The sequence below is a fragment of the Echinops telfairi genome, unplaced genomic scaffold (genome assembly GCF_000313985.2).
Source record: "Echinops telfairi isolate 266 unplaced genomic scaffold, ASM31398v2 ScPeMD7_7421;HRSCAF=8459, whole genome shotgun sequence".
NCBI classification, from domain to species: Eukaryota; Metazoa; Chordata; class Mammalia; order Afrosoricida; family Tenrecidae; genus Echinops; species Echinops telfairi.
In genome coordinates, this window is record NW_022111321.1 from 9,712,951 (window position 1) to 9,737,436 (window position 24,486).

The 24,486-nt window shown below is 37.8% G+C and overlaps 1 protein-coding gene across 1 annotated transcript in view; it reads left to right on the forward strand.

The window, feature by feature from the left end:
* CNTN5 (contactin 5) overlaps nucleotides 1–16,676 on the forward strand; it is a 1,071,081-nt gene extending 1,054,405 nt beyond the window's left edge. The window contains exons 26-27 of the mRNA XM_045297732.1: nucleotides 7,623–7,791; nucleotides 14,341–16,676. Coding sequence (XP_045153667.1) covers nucleotides 7,623–7,791; nucleotides 14,341–14,444 — 273 coding nt within the window. The 3' untranslated portion in view covers nucleotides 14,445–16,676. The remainder of the gene's footprint in view (nucleotides 1–7,622; nucleotides 7,792–14,340) is intronic.
* The last annotated feature ends 7,810 nt before the right edge of the window (nucleotides 16,677–24,486 follow it).

The window sequence follows — 24,486 nt, forward strand, 5'->3', positions numbered from 1 at the left end:
TAGGCTCATAGATCTATTTCCCCATCCTCATATAATATATTTGTATATGTACATGTCTTTATCTAGAGCTCTATAAATGCCCTTTGCCGCACAGCTCTGATATGAGTTTTATCAATGTTGTCCCACTTTACCAATATTAAAATCTGGTCACCTTACACTAATTACAGGTAAAGACATACATCACAGGAAGGGGTTGCACTATAGGTTATATAGCAGTGAGAAGGGGTGGTCTAGGGACATATATGCAATAGGAAGAGGAGGGGTTGAGGGTATACATGTGACATGATGGGTGGATCCTAGATTTAGGATGGCAGTTTAACCTTGGATGTCACTGAGCAGGTTCAATCCTTTCTCTGGATCTCCATAGGAACCATTATCAGTAGGGTGTGGACTCCACCTACAGGAACCAAATCAATGACTGTAGGCCTGTCCATTGTCCCCAGCAGCAAGGAGCAGGGCCTACTCCCTGGTGACTGACTGTCTTGGGGAGGATGTCTATAAGCATCTGACCTCCCCCCACAGTGGGAAAGTCAAAAGAGTCAAAATTTGTTTCAACTGCACAAAGCATAGAAAATTGTCCAGAAAAGCAATGATAATCACCATGTCTAGTCTGATGTTGATTCCAACAGGACCAGCAGATCAAGGTTGTCGGCAGGTGGCAAAGAATGAACAACACAGTTTAAGTAGAACAACTCTATTAACAAAATCACGGAAGGGGGCAGGGGGGTATGAAGTCCAGCATTAACAACGGAACAGAAAATAAAAACTTTAAATTTTCTGTTGAGTGCATGCCCACCTGTGTCAAGCCCCCGTGTTTCAGAACAGAACTGCGCTCCATGGGGCCTTCAAGGGCTCGGATCTTTCCTTTCTTTGGAAGCACCTCTAATTGGATTCTAGCCATCAACTTTCCAGTGAGTAGCCAAGTGCAGGACCCACACAACAGGCAGTAAAGAATCCACAGGGGGAGAGAACAAGCTACAAACATAAACCTAACATCTCAGATACTGAGAGATCTGAGAATATTTTGTACAATTTTTTTTAAACAACCTCATCTCTGACGTTCAAGTATACATAGTCTTTGTATGGAATTGGCTGACTTTCAAATTCCTGTTCTGTAGTTTCTGGTTCTATGTACTGCCCTAAACTCCATATATGCATTATTGGTTGAAAATATTTATGATAGAATTTTGAAGGACCTCAATATTTCAACTAAGAATCATCATGATAAGTGGATTTTTAACTATTAGAAAAAGTCAAACAACACTATCTCTGTTGCATCTCAAGTACTAAAATTCTGAAGGTAAATTCTAAAGAAATTATGAATGGAATATATATTTTAGATGATTCGTAGTAGAAGTATTTTAAGACACTAACTGCAGCCTTCCTTATATCCTGAAGTAAGTTTTGACCAGGGGAACCCCACATCACACAACCCTTCCTGCTGAGGTAGGAATTACCAGAAAGATCATCTCAGTTCTATACATTTATGACGAGTAGGCATCCATACATTACCAGAGGATTGTTTTCCTTTTATCAACTTGAAATTGCTGCATTGCCTTCTGTCTATTAGAAGAAAGAAAAGAATCACTATTAACAAAAGTTGAGAGACCTCAAAACTCATTAGACTCTTTGACGGATGGAATGTCTCCCAATAGGAAGCCTGGCAAAAATAGACACCCAGTACCCCATAACGGAAAGAAAACCATAGACTAATGACTTGGACTTAACACAGGACTTACCGCATTGTCCCAGGAAGGGCTGGTTTGCAGAGAGCAGGAATCTAAAGATGAAAGCTATGCCTTAAACATGTACACTGGGGCAAGAATGTGATTGGACACAGTGGGTGGGAGTCTGAAAATAAACCAAAGTCATTGTACAAACAGGAAGCTGGGACCCCTTGATGAATATGACATAGCATTGTGAAGAACTAGTACAGCCTTGGCAAGGCTCTGCATTGGTTCCGGTTAAAGAGCTATAACTTCTGATGGGAAATTTACACAAGCATAAAATCCCCAGATCTAGGCAGGATACGGGGAGGAAAACAGCCTCTTCTTTGATTTCTGGTGCATCCCAAGACAGAACTACCAGGCCAGAGGTGGCACTGTGTAATAGCGGGCCACCTTTTGAAAACAAAACCATGTCTGGCGGTTACAAGAGCATAGCCAAAGGAGGAGCTTTTCAGCATGCTGATCATGTCTCTGTCCGCAAGGGAGTTTGAGGCAGGCTGATCTGTTGAAAAGAAGTTAGCACCTAGGATCCTTGGAAATTTCAATCCTTAGTAGATGTTTTCAGCTGGATTTTCCTCATTTGGAGGGCAAACCCCATCAGTAACTAACGGTCCTGAGGGCTTTACTCTCTCTGTGTCATTATGGCTGGCTACACTTTAAGAAGGCAGCTCTTCTCGGTCATGCTCTGTGTGCTTCCCGAGCTGAGGGTCTCATTTGCTGGCACTAGATCTTACAGGGTTCGGATGGTCTGCGTGAGGTTTTCAGTATCTGATCAGGTTCCACGACTATTCATATGGTCTTCAATGGCTGATTCCTGGAAGTGGACAGCCTATTCCGTCTTTGTAGTCTATTCTTTGTCCAGAAGTTCTGCTGAAACCTATTCACTTGGGTAACCCTGCCAGTATTGGAAATACCAGTGACATCTCCTCCAGCATCCAACAACGCATCTGCCACTACCATACAACAAACTGACCGGGAAGTGGTGGAGATATATCTATCTTTATATCCACCCACTCCCCATCGAAAAATGGAACAAGCAGGAATTCAGGACGAGAGCTTCAGGCAATGTACTAAGAAAACACAGTGTCGTTTCTTCTCACCATTTAGGCTCTATCATTTCCTAGATTGAGTCACGGATCCAGAACTTTGCTACTAACTTCAAGTCTGTGGTTGGAACCCACCCAGTGACTCCACAGCAGATAAAAACTCTGTTCTCATAAAGATTCACAACAAACAAGTAAACTCACTGCCATGAAGTCAAGTCTAAGACAGAGTAGCGCTGCCCCTGTGCGTTTCTGAGGCTGTAAATCTTCAAGAGGAAAAAGAGTCTCCTCTTTCTTCTGTAAATCAGTTGCTAGGTTCACATTGCTAACCTTGCACACCCACCGGGCCATAGGGGCCACCATGGCCCCTACGAGGCCGTTCTACAAAGTCACGCTGGGCCACTGTAAGTCAACATCAACTCAGCAACAACTAAAACGAACAGATCCAGCAGCCCCTTCACAGGACAACTCCCCTGACCCCAGGATCAGACCACCCAACAAAGAAAGTGAGCATGGACTTCCTTCCGTGTGCTCGCTTACTAATCTGTAGTAAAATGCTCCACGTTCTGCTGACACATCATCCAAGACACACGTGCATGTATGGGAGCCATCGTTCTCTTTCCCACCACATAGCATCTTAAAAGAAGATTCTAAGCATCTTTTCAAATTTGCCATCCGTGGCAGGGGAAGCCCAGTAAGCAAGTTAGACAGGGGCTTATGTGTGTTAACTTATGGCTCTGTGGAGTGAACAACTTCACATGACCAAAACACGTGTGAAATAGTTCACTACAGCTTTGTGAGCAAGTAAAAGTTACCCTACATTTGCCTCTGCTCCCCATTCACTTCTACTTTCCAAAGTTTACAGAGCTAGGGAGAGGAAGGGAACTCAGGCTCGAGGTTTGCTAGTTATTTTAGGATCCGTCAATATGGACAAAGGACTGTGCTTGTGTATGTGACTTAGACATCAGATAAAGCCTTCTAAACTCCTCAGCTATATATACATTGGCCTTGTTACTGCACCCATACCTTGTGCCCTATATTTCTCCAGCTTCCTGGAAGCTTATATTCTAGGGCTCTTCTGCTTTCTTAGAATTTTATAACTGTTCTTTCATCTTACAGACACTCCACATATTAGAATTGTCCTCTTCTCTGTGATTCCCACACATTAAAAGACTAATATATAATGGATTAAACTGGTGATTGTGTTTTGCTAGCTGTCATCACCTTAGCCCTAAGCACATGGCAACTCTACGCACAACAGAGGACAATACAAAGCTAATCCTCCTGCGGAGTTTTGAGTACATGAGATTTGATTTGCTGTCTTCTGCACATCTGATTATATTTGTGATGTTTTTGCTAATATATGTATTTTTAAAAACTAAAACAGAAATGGCCCATACATACTGAGTATTGACATGGAGCAGACTTTTGGGAAATCTTTAGTGGTCGGGACAGATATGTTCAGAGAATATTTTGAATAGGACATCACACCTGCAACTATCTTACAATAGTCTATCAGGCATTCCTGTACTGAAAAGTTGTCCAGTCCACACGACTACCACTGGATTCTCATTGCTCAGGAGCCCCATATGCTTCCTAATGTTTGCTCATTCTGTTGACTCCTCTCACCACCCAGTACAATTAGGGCTTCAGATTTCTCATCATTTTTCAATTGTTCCCATGTGTTATTTCCAAGATGCACAGAGAAATAAAAAAAGAATCCCTCTCAGGAATATTTATGAGTATAAAAACAAACAAACAAACAAAAAAAACTCACTGCAATAGAGACAATGACAGCTCATAGCAATCCAATAGGACAGGGTGGAGCTTCTCCTGTTTGGTTTCTAAGACAGTACTCTTTTCAGGAGTAGAAAGCCCCATTTTCTCCCATGGAGCAACCAGTGGTTTGGAACTGTTGATGTTATAGTTAGCAGCCCAAGTCATGACCACTATGCCCCCAGGGCCCCTTTGTTTATGAGCATAACTACTGAAAAATTATTTAGTTACATTTTAAGAGCCACATGTTTCCACATGTGGAAATACATAGATGATATGAATTTTTTTTCCATGCATTGTTTTTATAAGCAGGTATTCCGACTCACTGGCCAACTTACCTATAACTACTCAGGCCATTTGAATCTCCGTTTTGTGGGCAAACAGCAGAGCCATAGGCACAAGGGGTATCATGTATCTTGCTTGGATAAGATGGGCTCAACTAGCCATAGAGAGGACCTCAGGACTACAGGGTACTCACACACACACACACACACACACACACACACACACAATTGTGCAAGCTGAATTCATGCAGGACTAGCACCCTGACACCTTGCTTGTGTTGTAGCAACCCCACGGGCAACTCTAAGCCCAACCCCCGTCTGTCTCCTTCACAACTGCACTACTTTCTGACCTGGGCAGGAACGGGCCCAGAGCCAAATGAATATTTGATTGTTTCTTTTCTGACTCCCAAGGGACTACTAAACTTGACCATGGCCTATATCTTTATTATACAAACATGATTAAAAGTAACATTTTCAGACTATCGAATAAGGGTGAATGAGGCATTGATGATGTTAGCATTGGCATGCTGTGCCAAACATTTTACAAAAATTCATCATTGCCACCATCACGTGTGGATGCATTATTTAATTGGATGTGCTATCTGTGAAAAAGCGCAGTACACTCATCTCATTATTTTGTGTTACCATCACACATATTAATTAGTTGTTTCTAGCTCATGTCTTTCATAATAGCAGTATCACATAGAGTTTGTTTAGGATCATCTCTTTGGATAAGCTGTTGTTCTTGGTTTATTTCAATAGTATTTTAGAAAAGCTTGGACAATGCATTAGCCAAATTCTTTAATGCCTAAAGATAGCTGTCATTGCAACTGTCAATCTATAAATGTCCACATTCTGAAAGAATCCCCTGACCTCCTTACTGTCAATAACTATTTTTGACATGTCTTGATAACACCTTAAGCTTCTCACATTTCACATTATTGCCCATATTTTTAAGTCAAATTTTTTAGACTGAGTCACCATCCTCTGAAACACCTAAGACTAATCATTAATTTAATGTGTCTTTTAATTTATTAGTATACCTTCTTTCCAGTCATAGCATTATATTTCTTCGGATATATTGGTCAAAGCTATATTTAATTTCAAACACTTTTTGCTACCATTACTTGCTCTTTTTCCTACCTTTATCTTTTGTTCCTAAATTTCAACTGACCCGCAAAATTTTCCTTCAACTCTGGGTTTTATACCAACATTAGATCTGCATTGCTGGTTGCAGTTTTCTTTGACATAAGAAATTATAATTTATTGAACCATAATAACAGTGTCCTCTGACATAGTTACTCCCCTGTCAATCCTCACCAATTTACCTCCTTCTTCATTCCCATAAATTTGCTTTCTAATTACCTCATGTGGATGATCAGAATTCAAATTCACCATACTGCCACAATCAAAACCCTAAGCATAAATTCTTTGGGTGGGTGGGTGGGGGGGAACGTAGATTTTTAAACCAAAATCTGCTATAAATTCTTCTAGGGCATCTTACTGATTCTTCGAATCTTGGCAAGGCCCTGTCCTCTGTTGTCATAGCACCAGTTATGTACTCTAATGTGCACATAGCACACTCCATTGTATTGCCTGTAATTTTCCTCAATTGGCCTGTAAGTGCCATGAGGACAAGAATCAGCCTTGTTCTCTGAGGAGTCTGCAGTATAAAGCACTAAGCCTGACCCAGCTGTAGTGCCAAATAAATATTTAGAATTCTCTTATCACACTGAATTATCTTAGAGCTATGGACTCCTTTCTAATAAAATTGCAATACATGCAGTTACTATGCATGTCATAGTTTTACAGAGAAATTACTCCCCACTGAAGACCATCAAATAAATTTAAATTCATGAAAGATAGACAATGTGAAATAGAGGACACCAACACATTACCAGAATGCAAAGGAAAGGATAAGGTCCAAGCAGATTCAATATATGAAAAGACTGCTTTCCTGAAGTTTTTACCTTTGTCTTTTTATCTAGGAAATCAAAGTTAGTTCAAGCTCAAAATATATTTTCCATAATCAATGCTTACTTGACAGAACCACCAAATCAAACAGAAAAATAAATGCACAGCTAGTGCATCCACTCAGACTCAGAATAACCCTATTAGACAGTGTAGTAGAGTTTCCAAGGCTGTAAATCTTTATGGCAGTAGAAAGCCTCATCTTTGTATCATGGAGTGGCTGGTAGGTTGGTGCTACTGAGCTGTGACTAGCAGCCCAAGTAAGCCACTGTGCCACTAGGCCTCTTTGCAGTGCCATCACCACTATCTCTCTCTCTCTCTCTCTCTCTCTCTCTCTCTCTCTCTCTCTCTCTCTCTCTCTCTCATATGTGTGTGTGTGTATACACACATGTATATGTATGTATATGTTTTTGCCAACTTTGTCCATCTTTTATGATGCAACTGAAATATAATGTTTGCAACAAATCAGTAGCTTACTCTTATTACATTTACCATTGTACAAAGCCCTGTGTTAAGTACATTTCATGTATTCTATGATTTTATTTTCTAAACAAAAGCACAGGGTAGATATTATTATCTTCATTTACAAAAGAGAGACTTGAGACTTAGGAAGATGAATAACTTGCCCAAGTATGCCCTACGAGAGCATTATATGTATTTCCGTTGTTTTGTATAGTATATGTATTTATTTGCTTACATCTCCCTCTAAGCTGTCAACTCCATTTGCTTAGCACAGAATTTGACACGTAGTGAATAGTCAATAAGCATTTGTAATCCTTAATTTATTGTCAAATTTTGAATGCCTCTGTTATTACTTTTAGGTTTTTTATAGGCAAGAAGGTCACAGTATCAGTGAGATCATTGAAACACAAAAACCTCAAGCAGTAGTACCACTCCCTGATGCAGGAGTCTACATTATTGAAGTCCGAGCTTACAGTGAAGGAGGAGATGGAACGGCTAGCTCCCAAATCAGGGTACCATCATATTCAGGTAAGTTGTGGCAAATAAGCTTAACTTGATGACCACCAAAAATTCCATGTTTATGTAGACTTCATCAAATTGAGAATGTGGACTGCATAATTCAGAAAATTTTAAAGAAGTCTCTTCACATCTGATCTCCGTATCACCCTTTGATCTATATGAACTATGATGGTCTGCCCACAATTGCTACATCTCTACAAATCTATAAAGGAGGGGATATTTCATTAGAATAGCCCTATTTGTGGAATTCCCTTGCCCATCCTGGCTTCAAACAGTACCATTTTGCTGACACTTTGTGGTTTTCATTATTGCTTTCAAACAATTTTGCACAAGTTAAACATACATATTTCTCTACTGTTTTTGTTACATACTGGGGGTTTATATGAACGTTTGAAGGGAATGATTTTAAAACAAAATAAATGGTTATTTTTATTGATTTCAAAATATGTTTTCAATATTTTAAGCATTATTGTTGCTTTGATGAGCAATATTAATGATTACTTACTGTTACTGAGCCCTTTCTAAGTATCAGACACAACAATAAGTGCTTTACATACATTATCTTGTTTAATATCTATAAGAAATAAGTTAAGTCTGGGGTATTGTTTTTGTTTTCCAGAGAAAATTTAAATACCTTAAAGTCATACTCTAAGTGATAAAACCAAGATTCAAACCCAGGTACACTTTAGTTCAAATCTACATGGGAGTAAAAAATCTGGTAATAGTCCCTACTAAAGATTTCAACCTAGGCAATCCAATGGGACGGTTCCACTCTTTGGTATGCATATGAAATGAGCTTAATGACATATAGTAGCATGCTTGTTGTCGCCAAGGGTGCATATTTTTACCACTACTATCATTATTCACGCGCACGCATACACACACACACACTCACTAAGGAAAAGTGGTTTTAGAAAAGTGGAAGTCACCATTTCATCAAAGTAATCATTTTTAAAAAGTAAAATGTAAAAAACAAAGTAAAAATGTGTAATTCCATATACAAATCTAAGAAAGTCGATTTCAAAAAGCTTTGTTTTTTTAATAATGGTCGTATCTCCAAAAAACAAAGAAGAAAAAAGATTAAGAGAAATGGGACACCCTGAAAGGTAACAAGAACAAAAATTAAATCAAAATTACTATTGAACCCAAAGAGAAGAAAAAATAGGAAAGCCTGGACAAAAGTCTGTCAGAGGAGCCGTTTTATTAAGTCTGAGAGAAAACTACGATTGCAAGAGTGATGAACCAAAGACAGATATCAGATGTGGGGGCAGACATCTCGTGGTCCACTTTCGCTGCCATTGGACTTAGGGTTTCTGCGGCTGTAACTTTTGTACGAACAGGTAGCCTCTTTCCCCAAAGGAGCTGCCGGTACGTTTCAAGAGTTGGGGAAGCAGAAATTCAGAATGAGCCATAACTAGATATTTTTCAGGAAAAAAATTAACTGCATTTCTTTAACCAGGTCCACAACATGTAGAAAGAGAAGGAGGGCTCACTATTAAGACAAGATAGTGTTCTTAGGTGCTGTGCAGCCGGCTCCGACTTGCAGTGACTCATACGGACAACAGAACAAGACACCACAAGGGTCGTGCACCGGGTTCCTACTTGTTCTTAATTCATAGTAATCAGGAATCCAATTCTTATTTTTGTTCATCTCCATAAAGAAAAGTGACAGTCAAATTGCAAAGGGTAAATACTGCAAATCATATGTAATAAAGAATTGGAGTGAAATATAAATGAATGGAATTCAAAATAAATGAATTAAAAAATCACCTGGTGATTTCAATGAGTAGACTCCAGGTCTCCACTATATTACAGAGAAAGACTTTTTTTGGATAAAACTATAGAATCACTCTTCGGAATCTGAGTAACAATGAATAGTATCTTCCTAATTGGTTAGTAGATGGTCATCAAAAAGAAGACTCTCAAGGAGATGAATTGACCCGGTGTCTACACAACAGGCTCAGATATCGCAGTCGCTGTGTTATCGTGCAGGATCAGGCCGTGTTTTCTTCTGTTGTCCACGGGGCAACTGAGTGAGAATCCACTCCAGGACACCGAACCACAACGAAGGCCACAGTCAGTCAAGTGTATTTATGGCACGTTATGTTGCATAACAGTTTACAAAGGTTTTCATAAAAATCATCTCATTGGATAGTAATTGTGAACAAACCAGGAAAAATATAAGCATCCCAACTTCTTGAGAAGAAAATGAAGCTAAAATATTTTCTTAAAATAACTACTGAAAAAAAAACAACTACTGAACATTTACCTGGGAGGACTTGAACTCAAACGCTTCTTCACAACCTCAGTCCACTCTCTTTAGACCACCGCCTTGCTGAAGCCAGACAATAAATAGCATTTGGGGTTTGTTTGTTTTCTAATGGTCAGAAGGATAAAATAATGGAAACAGCATACTAGTGTACTTGATATTTCTCTCTGATTTTATGTATGTGTGTATGTATTTGGGGGGCTCAAAAATTCCATTACCATCTAGTTCCATTTTCATTGACGTTTTGAAGTTCCTCATGAATAAACAAGTGATTGTGAATACTCACAAGTCCATAATCAAGAAAGACTGCAATCATCGGGCAAGTCAGCTCCTCTGTCATTGCTAGTTACTAGACTGTAACTGTCATTGCCTCACCAGATGACATGCTATGATATATATACAGTTCATAAAGGTAAATTCTCTTTAAATACTTTTTAATATGAATTTAGTCAGGGGTGTTTGTGAGCATTAATTATATGCTAAGCAATCATTCTCAAGTAGAATTGTCAACTTAATGAAAAATCACCAATGGGATCCTTTAGGCCCTAAAGTTTAGTGTTTTGTAAACAGCCTGATCATATTCAAAATATTTATCAATTTGGATTAGACCCAGAAGCATTATTTATTAATATTTTGATGGCATGGAAAATAAATATACTGAATAAAAAGACAGACTTAAATTCTGAGGAAAAACTATTACCATAATAATTAAAATATTTTAAATTCTTAAATAAAAGCACAAGTGAGATAAAAGATATTATTGAAATCATTAGTGAAATTTCAATGTCTGTAAATTAGATCATTTACATAATTTTTTAAATGATAAAAGTCTAAAAATTCAATGACTTTCTTTAAGTGAAAAATAACGTCAGTTATACAGCTTACATATTTGTTGATTTATATTTTGCTATATCATACTAATATTTTAAGAACATTAATTTCCTAAGTTTGAAATTTTTTCTGGGTTATAGGAAGTGTTCTTAGTGTAGGGAAACACATTGAAGTATTTGGGGATAAAGGAGCATGAAAAATTCAACTTACTTTCCCAGAGTTATTTCAAAAAATAATCATTTAAGTGGTAAAATGTTAACATTTGGACGTTCTAGGTGAATCCCTTACAATTTTCTGGTATATCTAAAACTCTTTCTAAATGAAGAGCTAAGAACAAAACATAAGATGGGAGAATTCTGACATTTTTCAAAAATTCAGGTAAAAAGAAATAAAGGGTTAAACGTGACTGCACAAGAGATTGATGCATTTGTAAATGATTCATTTGTAAAGAACAGGACAGGTAATGACATCGTTGCATTTGTTCGTATACAATTGAACTAAGTGAATGTTAAATGTTCAAGAGCATATTAAAAGACTAAAGATTATCCGTGAAAAGTGAACCAGATGGTGGCTCTCCCCTTTGTTTTCCAAAGGAGTCAAACTTCTAATAATAATAATAATAATAATACAGGCAGCATTTCCTATGCACCGATCAGGTTTCTGCCCTGCCCTCGAGGCTTTACATAGATGATCCCATTTTGTCCTTCCAACAGCCCTGTGAGTCAGATACTTCATTATCCTCAGACCCTTTGGGGTTCCTTTCGACACAGTTTCTAAAGGATCATCTGAATAAAGTCAGCCTCAAGCTTGTAAGTATTTATAAATAGTTTGATTCTCCCATTTATATTTTAATTAGCCTGTAAATTCTAGTCCATGAAAAAAGAAAAAGGGCACTTTTTATGTTATAGTTAACATTTAGGCCATCACAGCCCATTTCCTGTCCTTCAGTAAACTAGAATTCCATAATATTATCCACCTTGAACCCCTAAAATCTAAGCAATCATTCGTTTTATCTCCATAATTAAAAGAATATGAAAACAAAAGTCTAAAAATTCAATGACTTTCTTTAAGTGAAAAATAATGTTAGTTATACAGCTTGAACGAGGACTTGGTTCAACGGCTTGCTTGTTTGTTTATTTATATTTTGCTATCCCAAAGTAATATAATTTTGCTTTGTGGGTTTTATGTGAGATTTGAGATATAGATACTACACAGCATTCTAAAAATGAGATGTTTTTGTAAAAGTGTCATGTAGGTTGATTTAACAAGGGCCCAGCTATTCTCAATAAACAGGAAGGATGCTTTCAGAGTTCTTATTTATGAAGCATGGTCATACCACTCCAGTGAGGCTTTGTCATCTTGCTTTCTTATAGCTCACATGTGGCTACGCACACTTTGAAACAGTCCTACTTTTGTGAAAGTGGAAATAAATTTAACATTTTCCAATATGTTGATAAATAGATTTTATTAGTGCATTAGCTATAAATATTTTCAAAGAAAAGAAGATTTGCTGCCTTTTTTTTAGATTTGCCAAAAAAAATGATGCTTCAGCTCTAAAGTTACCATCTGGAAAATAAATTCAGATTCTATGTGTGTAATGAAAAGTCACACACACACACACACACACACACAAATCTCCTTAAACCCAATCTGGCCAGAGAATATAACTTGATTGAAGAATAAATCCCAAACCTGGATGTTATAGTACTGATAGTAGAAGTAGTAGTGTTCTAACCAAGGCCATTCACTGTTCTGAGAGAGATCAGGTTGTACCAGCCCTTAAGTCAATTACTTTCCAAGCCAAAGGGCCAGTCATCAAGTACATTCCATTTCATAACAACCCTAAAGAACCAGGTAGAACTGCCCCTGTACGTTTCGGAGACTGCAACTCTTCATGGGAGAAGAAAGCCTCATCTGTCTCCTGTGTAATGGTTGGTGGTTTCAAACTGCTGGCCTTGTGTAAGCAGCCCAATGCAATCTAAGCCCCAGTTCCCGCATGGGCACCAAGAAGATAAGTGACAATACTTTGTGCATGCGAATGTCATAAGGATCAGATAAGGAAATGTTTATAGAGAGCTTATTACAGGGCATGGCACATAATAAGCACTCATTAAATATCATTCCTAATGATGAGGCTTCAGAAGAATTCTGCTGGTATTTAAAGGTACTATCTCGTGGCTTTGTGTAGGTAGCAAAACTACTTCTGACTAATCACTTCAGAACAGCCATGGTTAACAAGTGACCCAATTCAATACGTTAATATTAACTGAACGTTATTTTGGTCCCCAGAAGATCTTCTCCTGGGTAGAAATAAGAGGCATCTCCCCTTTGCCAAGTTTGGCTGTGGATATATAGTTTAAATCTATTCAACTGGCACAGTCAAGACAAACAAGGAACCAGTTTGCATTTAATTATTAAAGCAAACAATTACCATAAGCACCTACGTTAGGAATGCATGTTACCACATTCTTTCTAATTATTTTTGTTTCATTTCCTGAACTATAAATGATAGCAATTGTTTTCATTTTCATTCTTGGAAAATCAGTATTTGATTAGTACATCATTGCTGAAAATTACACTAAATCTGTAGATTAGATGTTTATTTTACATAGCCCAATGATCTTCAAACTCAGTATCACAGATATGTCTACCTTTTATGCAATATTTCTAAATTCTGACTCACAGCCATCAAGCTGATTCCACCCCATAGCAACTTGATAGGGCAGAGTAGAACTGGTCCCTTTGAGTTTTTAAGAATGTAAACCTTTTTTTTTAATCAATTTACTGGGGCTCATACAATTCATCACAATACATAGATCAATTGTGTAAAGCACATCTATACATTTGTTGCCCTCATTATTCCCAAAATTCGCTTTCCTCTTTGGTTCCCAGAATCAGCTCATTTTCATTTTTTTCCCTCCCAATCCCTTCCTCCTCCCCTCTCCCCCATGCACCCTTGATAATTTATAAATTATTATTCTATCTTATATTACACTGTCCGGCGTCTCCCTTCACCCACCCTTCTGCTGCCCGTCCCCCAGAGAGGAGGTTATATGTAGCTCCCTGTGATCAATTCCCCCTTTCTACACCCCCCTTCCCTCCTGGTATCGCCACTGTCACCCCTGGTCCTGAGAGTTTCATCTGTCCTAGATTCCCTGCGTTTCCAATTCCCATCTGTACCGCTGTGCTTTATGCAACAAACTTCATCTATTTCGCTCAGAGCAGCTATTGGGATTGAACAGCTGACTTTATGGTTAGCCCAGCACCTAACCCACTATTCTACCACCACTTCTTATACAACTTTCGAAACTCCGAATAATGTCTCATTTTGTAAGTCTGAGCAACACTCCCATATGAAACTGGATGAATGTGCTTATTGCTCTTAAAAATCTAAAAGCCACATTTTCCTAGCCCAAATCAGATCAAAATAATTTGCTTCTCTTTTGTATTGTTTGCAGGTGGAAAAATCACAAGTGCCCAGTCGACCCTCCACACTCTATCTACATCCTCATCGTCAGTAACATTGCTCTTGGCACTGATGATCCCTTCAACGTCTTGGTGAAAAGTGCAGACTTGATGGATACGATTTTCCATGTGCTGGACAACAGCAGCAGAGACTGCATAGGGTAAGGAGAGAGACCAGCACCCTCGGATGAGCTTGAAAAACTTGGAAGTACACGTGGTGCACTTACAGGAGTTTGGGGGGACTGTTACTTATCCATCAGGTTTCTCTGGTTTTTGTAAATGAGGAGGACTGTTCTTGGTCCGATAAAAATATGCAGATTGTATGTAATGAATTTTTGTAAGCAAAGGTAATTTCTGTCAAATGTATTCTTTACTTTTTTAATATGTTGGAATTTGGTTTTATATCTGATGACCCCGAGTGTGTGCCATCAATTTGTTAAAGGAAGTGATCTCGAATAGATGTGTTTCAAACACAGACACAACACTAAGAATGAAAAGCTTGCTTTAAGACGCTGAGTCTAACCTTGTCTAGTTTCCCTTCAGCTGACTCTTCCAATTTGACAACCAGTGAGAGGTGGGAAATGCTTCAGTTCTGTGGTCTATTATAGGATAAGTACATAAATGTTTTCTGGAAAAAGACTGTGTGATTGCAGAGTGAAATAGCAAGAGTTGTCAATATGCTATTCTATATGCATCCCTAGAGCAAGTTATTAGGGTAGGGAATAAGCCATTTACATTAGTGCAAGGGAAATAGAAAGTGAGTCCAAATGAAATTTAAGCGCTATTGTGTTTCATCAAGTACTATGTTATTTAGCTGAAAATATAGTAAATGTTTATTTTTAATAACAAAAAGATAGTTTAAAGCCACAAAAAGGATAGGATCACTAAAAACGTTGGGCACTGACATGCTCCCACGGGTGCTACCTTGAATACGGATGAATGGAGTACAGGACACATTTCCCCTTGTCCCCACTCCCCCTGAGACAGAGGCCGAAATAGGTGCAAGGTGTTCTTTTAGTTGCAACTAATTTGATGGACAGCCAAATTTTGTTGTGCAGATAAGTACATACACATAGAGTCTGTGGATTAAAATGGTTCAAGCATAACAAATTTTTAGTTCCTCTTTGTTTTTTCAAGTAAACTGTGGAGAGACGGCCGCAGCACCAGCTGTGCATGACTTGACTGCGTGACTCAAGGGGGATCCCCATTTACAATTTGGGGAGTCAACTGGACCCTGTGAGATCCTAATATATTTGCTGGGAAATTTCTACGAGGTCTAGAAAAAAAGAGTGAAAGTGTCAGAGTTGGCTCCATGCTTGTGAAGTTGCCAGAAAGGGATGGTTATTGCAAGAAAACAAGGAGTCTGCCTCCTCCCCGCTCCTCTCAAACCCTGGAGCTTCCCGTGAATGTTCATATGACAACCGTCAATGCCTTTGTTTTCTTCCTTTTATATAATCTAAGCTAGTTCACTCCACTTAGGTCTTTAACAGTGTGGAAAATAAAATGAGACCAAGATCACACTGTTGACTCTAAAGTAGTGGAATCTGAGACATGACTGAAGCTTCTGTTTTTAACCACCAAAAAGATGGCTTCCGACGTATTACATGACTATTATGTTCATTGCCAGGTCCCTTGGGAGATATCAGGTCAGGACAACTCTCAAGAAGAAGAACAATAGTTAAATTATTTGGGTTGTCAGGTTGTTAGCGTGAGGGATTATTCTGGTGAATATTTCAGCCTTAAGTAATACGAGCCAATGGGAATTCCTTGGCCATCCGTGGAGTGGCAGAGGTTGTGCTTTGTAGATAAAGGGATGTAAGGGCTGTCCCCAAATGGAATGTGGTTTGCAGGAACATATTGTGCATCTGAAGAAAGCAATGCAGGAAGAAAATAAACAAATGGACAATAATTCTTATTCACATTTGATGAATCAAACTATTTTATTTCCATAAGGCTCTATACAGACTTGGGGAAAGACTTTGAAAATCAATATAATCAATGCTCTTATAAAGCACACCCCAGGAAAATATAATGGCAACATGTGGCAAATTCAAATTAACTAGCGTTTCCAGCTAGTTGATGGATGGTACTTACCTGGAAGAATATTTACAAATACAATGTCTGATGTATTCTAACAGGAATCAGAGACTTAAAATGTTTTATCCCACATGCACAGAACATGTATTTTGCATCTTAAACCTATTTTAGAAACAGGTATTCAATGTGTATGTACTTATGTATTGCATATTTGTTACTTTGTTGAAAATAGAACAACATTCCCTTTAAGGTACATGATTTTTCTTTGTCTTTTTTTTTTTTAAACATTTGATTAGGGGCTCATACAACTGTTATCCCAATCCATACACACATCAATTGTGTAAAGCGCATTTGTACATCATTCTCAAAACATTTTCTCTCCACTTAAACCCCCGACATTAGGTCCTCATTTTTCCCCTCCCTCCCCGCTCCCCCCTCCCTCATGAGCCCTTGATAGTTTATAAATGGGTATTTTGTCATATCTTGCCCTGTCCGACGTCTCCCTTCACCCACTTTTCAGTTGTCTGTCCCCCAGGGAGGAGGTCACACACAGTTCCATGTAATCGGTTCCCTCTTTCCTACCCATTCTCCCTCTACACTCCCTGTTTCGCCACCCACACCACTGGTCCTGCAGGGTTCATCCGCCCTGGATTCCCTGGATTTTCAATTCCTAGGTACATTATTTTTCAGCTGCAGTACTGACTGAGATTTTCCTGGATTTGTTAGTAACCACACAGTCTTAAGCCACAAAAGAGACTGTATTTTTGTATGATGCTAATTAAACTACTTAAAAATATATATTCCTCATCATTAGATGTTTCATGAGCAAATGTTTTTCATACCAAAATTAAGGTACTGTGGGCCCATGTCAAACTGTTAAATATATTGTATACAATCTGTATATATACTATATATAACGGTATATACCATGTGGAAGGCACAGTCAGATAATAGTTCTGTGTACTGTTCTTGTAACATTAGATCTTTTTAATAAATAATTCTCTTTTTATTGACTTTTATCTTCTCTCCTGTCAACTACATGAATTGAATTATTTATCTAATGCAGACCACAGAATGCTCATGATTACTTTAGGGTTTCCATGCTGAAAACATCATTATGTTCATATTCAGTATGTTGTTATTTTAGGATTAAAAAATCCTCATAATTTCCATAGTAGTTCCTGAAAACTGGAGGCTGTGTTATAGAAGAAAAGGGAATACAAGTAAAGAAGTAAGTGCATATAGGATAAATTCAAGGTCAGCCTCACCATTCATTTCTTCGTAAGAAATAAGACCTCATTAAATAAGTTTTGTAAAGAATGTGTTTAGTGCATACATCTGCTTTTATTAAAACTATCCATTCCATTCTAGTCCAGGGATAAATCTCATAGGCACAGTCACTAACTTACGAGAAATGGAATGACGTGCATATCTGGCCTCCTTTGGTTCACAAAAGAAAAGGAGAATCCAATTCCGCATAAACCCAAGGCAATTTGCCACGAGACAGAGATCAGACTTGCCTCTTCCGCCCTCCATTCTTCTTTTATAATATTCTGCCATCAGTTGTTCCTCCCACAACACTCTACTCTTCTGCTGGATGAGACCATGCATTGCAACGGTCACTCGGGACTCACAGATGATACTCGGGAGTAGGGACTTTTATAGGACAGTTGAGTTGTATTCTGGACTGGTGGTTCCAATCCTTGGAAAGGAAACCACAATCATCACAATTGGATCGATAGGTAACATCATAGTAAATGGAGAAAAGATTGATATTGTCAAAGTTTTTGCCTTGTTTGAATCCGCAATCAATACTCATGAAAGGAGCAGTCAAGAGATCAAACGACACATCGCATTGGGTAAATCTGCACAAGACCTCTTTAAAGTATTGAAAAGCAAGGATGTTAGTTTGAGGATGAAGGTATACCTGACTCCACCTATGATCATTTCAATTGCTTTGTACGCATGCGAAAGTTGGACATTGGATAAGGAAAACTGAAGGAGAATCCAAGCTTCTGCGGAACAATCAGAACTGAAGGAGAATGAATGATGGTGCTAGCAAGAATATTGGAAGTACCGCACAGTGGCTACAACACAAGAACAACAGTGCGGCTGGCACAGGAGTAGGCAGTGTTTCCTTCTGTTGTACACAGGGCCCCTGTGAGTCAGAACTGACGCGAAGGCACAGTAGAGGAACTTAGAGTTAACCACAAGTCAAGGTAAGAAAACATTAACTATACAGTCTTTAGTCCAAGCTGCACTTCCCCTGACCCATCAGCCACGTCTCTCTCTGGACCTCAGCCTCAGAGCCATGAAGTGCCTTGGCTCGGGAAGCCCACCAACTGCCCTGCCTCACAGTCTCACGGTCTCCACACGGCTCCAATACCTGCCTCATGCTTTCTTTTTCTTGACATCTGGTCTTGGCCTGTTTCCTTTGCTATGTCTTTGTTCTACATGCCACAGCATCTGGTACCTCCTCTGGTCTCAGCTGCCAGCACATCAGATCGATCTTGAGTATGTTCCACTGGTGCCTCTACTTCCTCTATGGTCCTGGAACTTCTCTCTGTTCCTGCTTCTGAAATGGCTCATCCTTACAATTAGGAGAGAGCCAACTAAAACTGACCAATGCCCTCTATTAGTGTTACACATGACCTAGTTGCATTATGCCCCTCCCCTCAGTCATTTGGTGGGAGTTTCAGAGACATGGATAGAAGAGCTATATTAAGAAATTTCAAGTCCCCATATCACTTTTAGCACCTCAGTCCCACGGTTACATCTTTAAAGTAACCACAATCATATTCATTTTGGTTATTTGTTATGTTTCCCTTGTGCTATGTGAGTTTTAAGATCCACCAAGACAGACTGTATTAGATTCTTCTAGGGATTTCTTTCCGCTCCAGGGCAGCTCCTAGAATAGAACACATTGGCAATGAATTGGAACTAATTTAATGTTGGCTCTAAAATTTCTGTACTCATTTCCCAGACTTGACAATCATCTAAATCACTTGGAAATTTAAGCTTTTGGATTCTGGTTCAGTAGATCTGAGACTAAGGTGCTTTTATTTTCAATATCTGCATTTGGCAATATCTAGGTACAAGCCCTGGTGGCGTGGTGAATTTTGGCTGTCATGCGTCCTTTCTCTTGCCTTCAATTAAAGTCTCCTATTTTTTCAGCCACTATTAATAGTTGGGCTGCTAACTACAAAGTAAGCAGTTCAAAACCATCAGCCACTTTGCAGACTTTCTGCTCCCATGAAGATCTACAGCCTTGGAAACCCAAAAAAGAGATCACTCTGGGTCAGAATTAACTTGATGACAGTGAGATTAGTTTTTTGGAGCCAAATTATATATTTATTCTTTACATTTGCAATCTTACTTCTAGGAAGTTGTTCCTAAAATAGGTAAGCAAAACTATGTTAATGTTACAGAAGTAGATCAAGGTGCAGAACAAATAATATAATATGCTCTGTTCTGTATAAGAAGTAGGAAAATATAAATACACATGAATTCTTGCTGACATTATATAGGTATGAATAGTTGAACTAGAGACTCCTTTAAACAGTCACACCTTGAGGAGTAAGGAATGAAGGCAAGTCTTCCTGCATGTATTGTATTTCATGGTTCTTACTTTCGAAGTATTACAATGTTTTGTGTCATATTTTTATTTAACTATTAAAAAAATTAAGCAAGAGCAACTCCCCCCCACACACACACACAAACAAAGAAATACAAATGGGCCTAACTATATATCAGTCAGTTAACTAACAGGTAAAGTCTCTGTAGTTTTTCTTTATAGAAGAATGATAACATAAGTAAGTATTGAGATTCAGTATTTTGACATTGTACGCCTAGTGGGTGAAATAGTCAATGAAGAAAAAGCTAAATTATATTCATTTATTCTGTTAGTCATATAACTTGTTTGGTTATTTTTTTAGTTATACAAGTATATAAATGAAAATAAAAATTGTAAGTGAGAAAGAGCAAATTTCAAGAAAAGTGACAAAAAATTTAAAATTAAATAAAATCTATCATCTTTCATTTGATTTAGAAATATCAATATAAGGTCATCATTTATTTAAATAAAAATATCAAAATGTTAATAATTGTTGAAAAGGAGTGAATAATTGTAAGTGAGCATCTATTATAATATTCTTTACTTTTGTGACTGTTTAACATTTTCCATAAGATACCACAAAGCAAAAAAATCCCTCAACTTTGGGTTCCTTGTCAGGAAGAGCCACCTTTGGAAAACCACTAAAACATTCTAACAAAAAGCTCACGTCTATCTCCACATCTTGATCTTGTAATGAAACATTAAATCACTTTTCCTTAAAATAACTTTTATGAAAAAAAGAAATACCAAATATAACCTATTTTAATATTCTATGTTTTTAATAAAAGAAACCTTTTATTATGTCTTAATATGTCAGAAAATATTATGACAGGCCACATTGGTGTGTTCTAATTTGTTTTTATGTAGAGTGATAATACTGTTTCATCTTTATGAAATGCATATTATTAATGATTAATAAATTTGCAAGGGTACAGCCTTACATTGCACTATATTAAGTGAATAAAAATAAACTTCACTAAATATTTTGTTACTCCATGACATAAACTGAATTGAAGGTTTAATAAGCAAATTAATCATTGCCGACGTTTTATATTTCATCTCTACTTTCACATTTGCCATATTGTAGAAAAGTATCAGTGCTCTCTCACCTGAATGTCAGAGGACAAATTAAGAACTTAGCAACCCGTGTTTTACCACCATTTATCTCAGCTCTAACATGTAAGACACTATATTCAGAGGGTCTTTTTCTAATTTATTGCTTCAACTATTTTTAAATTTTGAATTAAAATAATATTTGGTATTAGAAAATCCTACATCTTGCCAAACATCTGTATCTCTGCATCTCTGACCTCTGTAGCATATTCCATATTAACTCATGACAGAAACTAATGACTATCTAAAACAGTCTCATAAAAAATAGTTTATAAAATGCCAACGCTAAAAGTTCCCTGTGTTACAGAAACAAACTCAACAAGCTTATTTCCTCTTCTCCCAGAGATGTAACTAAACTGAACTCCTCCTCCAGGCCTCTCTTGCACTTCGGTGTGGATAGACAGCTGACCGTGATGGGAATGGTACGTGCTTGTTAACCATATTCTAGTACAGACTATATACTATTTTCTAAAGTAAATCTTTTTGCTTTCACATTAGTCTAAAATCAAAGGAAAAAATGTTTCAATCATTCTGAATGGTTAAAATTCGATTTTGAAAGTAGCATGAGTTTCTAACCAAATACATCTTCTGCATCTCTTAAAACAGACTCTCTTCGCCTCACCTGCCTATCAGACCCTTAGCACTTAATCCACCTCAGCTGCCACGAATCTAGCCAATTCCCTTAAAATTACTGCATTTCAGTGCCTGGGACCAACCATTTCGTGCCCTGGTGTCATGCTCAAAGTCCGCCCAATCAGGCTGACCAATAGTATTCCGGCTCATTTTGGAAGTTTCTGATCTCAGATTAATTAACACCATGGAAGGAATAGATTCTGGCTGATCAACTAGCTCTAAAAATGTTAGATGATTCAGAAGTCTAAAGTGCTCATTTATTTTTCATAAATCATTTTATTACAATCCATAGTGTTCATTTCTTATCACAATCCATAGTGTTCATTTCTCGATAAGTGAACGTTGGCCAGTGAGAAATGGAAGACAGGATGAACTATTTCTCCTATGGCTGCTCCAAAGTATGATTTTTCCATTTGCTTTATCTGGAGATGTACCCACATGGCCAAGCGGTGTGTCTGGGAAGTATCTGACTCCACCAAAGGTTAGCCAAACAGCAATCCACAGTGTGTGTGCATTTGTTACTGTGCCTTTTTATCTGTCCTGCCTCACTTCAGTTGTCCCTTCATCCTGTTGCCTTAATATTGCAACGCACTCTGCTTTCTAGAGAACTTAAGTAGAAATAATCCCTACACACTATTACATACTAAAGAGAACTAGGGACCTGAGGGAAATCATTGACTTAAGGTCTGGGAGAGATGATGCATACAACTAGGTGGCGTCCTCCTAAAGTGCCAGAAAGCAAGGAAGTTGTAAGGAACAGTGGGGTCTTGGTAAATGAGCAAAAGATTCAGCTTAAAGGTCTTCCTACAGAAAATGGGACAGTGAAAGCATCCTAAAGAATCATTACTGCAATTGACTGAAACACATTGACTACAAGTCCATAGTCCTATATTCCAAAAGAAGAGAAAGAAAAAGCAAATAAAATAGCTCACTATTCTCATTGGATATAACCAGGTCACAACTCCCTAGTCTAAAAACTGGCAATTAAAATGAAAGAAGTGAATATTTATTATAGAAACCTGTTCTGAGAGAACTGTTTTCAGAACAAGTCAATAGTTTTATTTGATAAGGAAAAGTTCTTTACAAAAATATTTAGTTAATAAATGGGAAATTAAAGAGATTTGGCAAACCACCATTGTGCAACTCCAAATGAAATATGGATTCAGGAAACACATGTTATTGGATACCAAAACTATTGAAAGAATGGCTGATGAGTAATTTGACATTGGTTTGGACTTTCAATACCTGAGCCTACTGACTAGTGTTAGCATCGCTAAAGGTGGATAATCATAAATTGTTGACAACTGGATATGATGCGACATGAAGTATATTATATCACTGTAAGGTGTTCTTTATTCAAGTACCTTAATTTAATTAATTCCTATACCTACATAAGTTGCAGAGAATCCAGAAGACAGAAAAAAAAGAAGAAATTATGCCAGGGGTTTAAGTGGAGAGCAAATGTTTTGAAACAAATGTGCTTTACACAATTGATGTGTGTATGGATTGTGATAAGAGTTGTATGAGCCCCTAATAAAATGATTTTAAAAAAAAGAAAAAAAGGACCGTAAAGAAGCAATTAGCCAAATCTAGAATTTAGTTCTAGAATCAGAACAATGACCCAATTTTTTACATAAGTCAATGAAGTGGTGGGGAGGGAAAAAGAACAGATGAATGAGCAAGTGAAGAGTAGGGCTCTTATTTAAATAAAATTTGAAATACGTAGTAAAATATAAGGATGTGTCTAGATGCCAATCCAGATAAAGCATTCATAATAGAAGATATATTTTATAACAGAAAAATTTAATATGGATTACAGGGAAGGGATGACTCATCAGGGTGCAGTAAAGCATCGATGAAACACACTATATTCCTCTGGTTCCTTGAGGCTTCCTCACCCCCCACTACCATGACCCCAGTGCTGCTTCTCAATTTAGACTAGACTGGAACATGTACACAGATATAGATAAGAGATGGGAGCTCACAACACACAGACTCCAGGAACAGGGGTGCGAATAGTGATACCAGAAGGGTAGGGGGAAGTGGGGGAGAAAAAGGTAGAAAGGGGGAATCGGTTGCAATGATCAACACATAACCATACTCCCCTCTACAGGGGGAAGAACAACAGAAAACATGGGGGTAGGGAGACAGCGCTCGGTGTGAGAGATGAAAATAATAACAATATACAATCTATCAAGAGGTTATGAGGGTGGGGGGAGGGGGAGAAAGAGGACTGATACCAAGGGCTCAATAGAAAGTAAATGTCTAGAAAAGAATGAAGACAGCATATGTACAAACCTGCCTGATTCCATCGATGTATGGATTGTGATAAGAGTTGTACTAGCCCCCAATAAAATGATTTATAAGTAAATAGAAAATGCTTGTACAAATTTTCCAAAAAAGACTGTATTAAGGATTTATTTTCTCATTAGTAAGATGGAAGGTTAACCAAAAAGAGGGAAACTCAATAGATGGATTGCATAATAGCCATGAATACTCTTGAAGATGGTGCAGAACCGAGCAACATTTGTTCTGTTTTGCACAAGGCTTGATAAACCAGAGCTGTCTCAACAGCACCTAATAACAATTGTGTTAAATGTAGTACTAGTGTTCTGGCCATTTAGGTAATTATTTTCTAAGTATATATGAAATAAAATAAGATAAAGATTAACTTTAAATCATTGAAAAAATAATGAAGAAGAGAAAGAAGAAAAAAATTAAGAAATAAATCCAAGTAAGTATG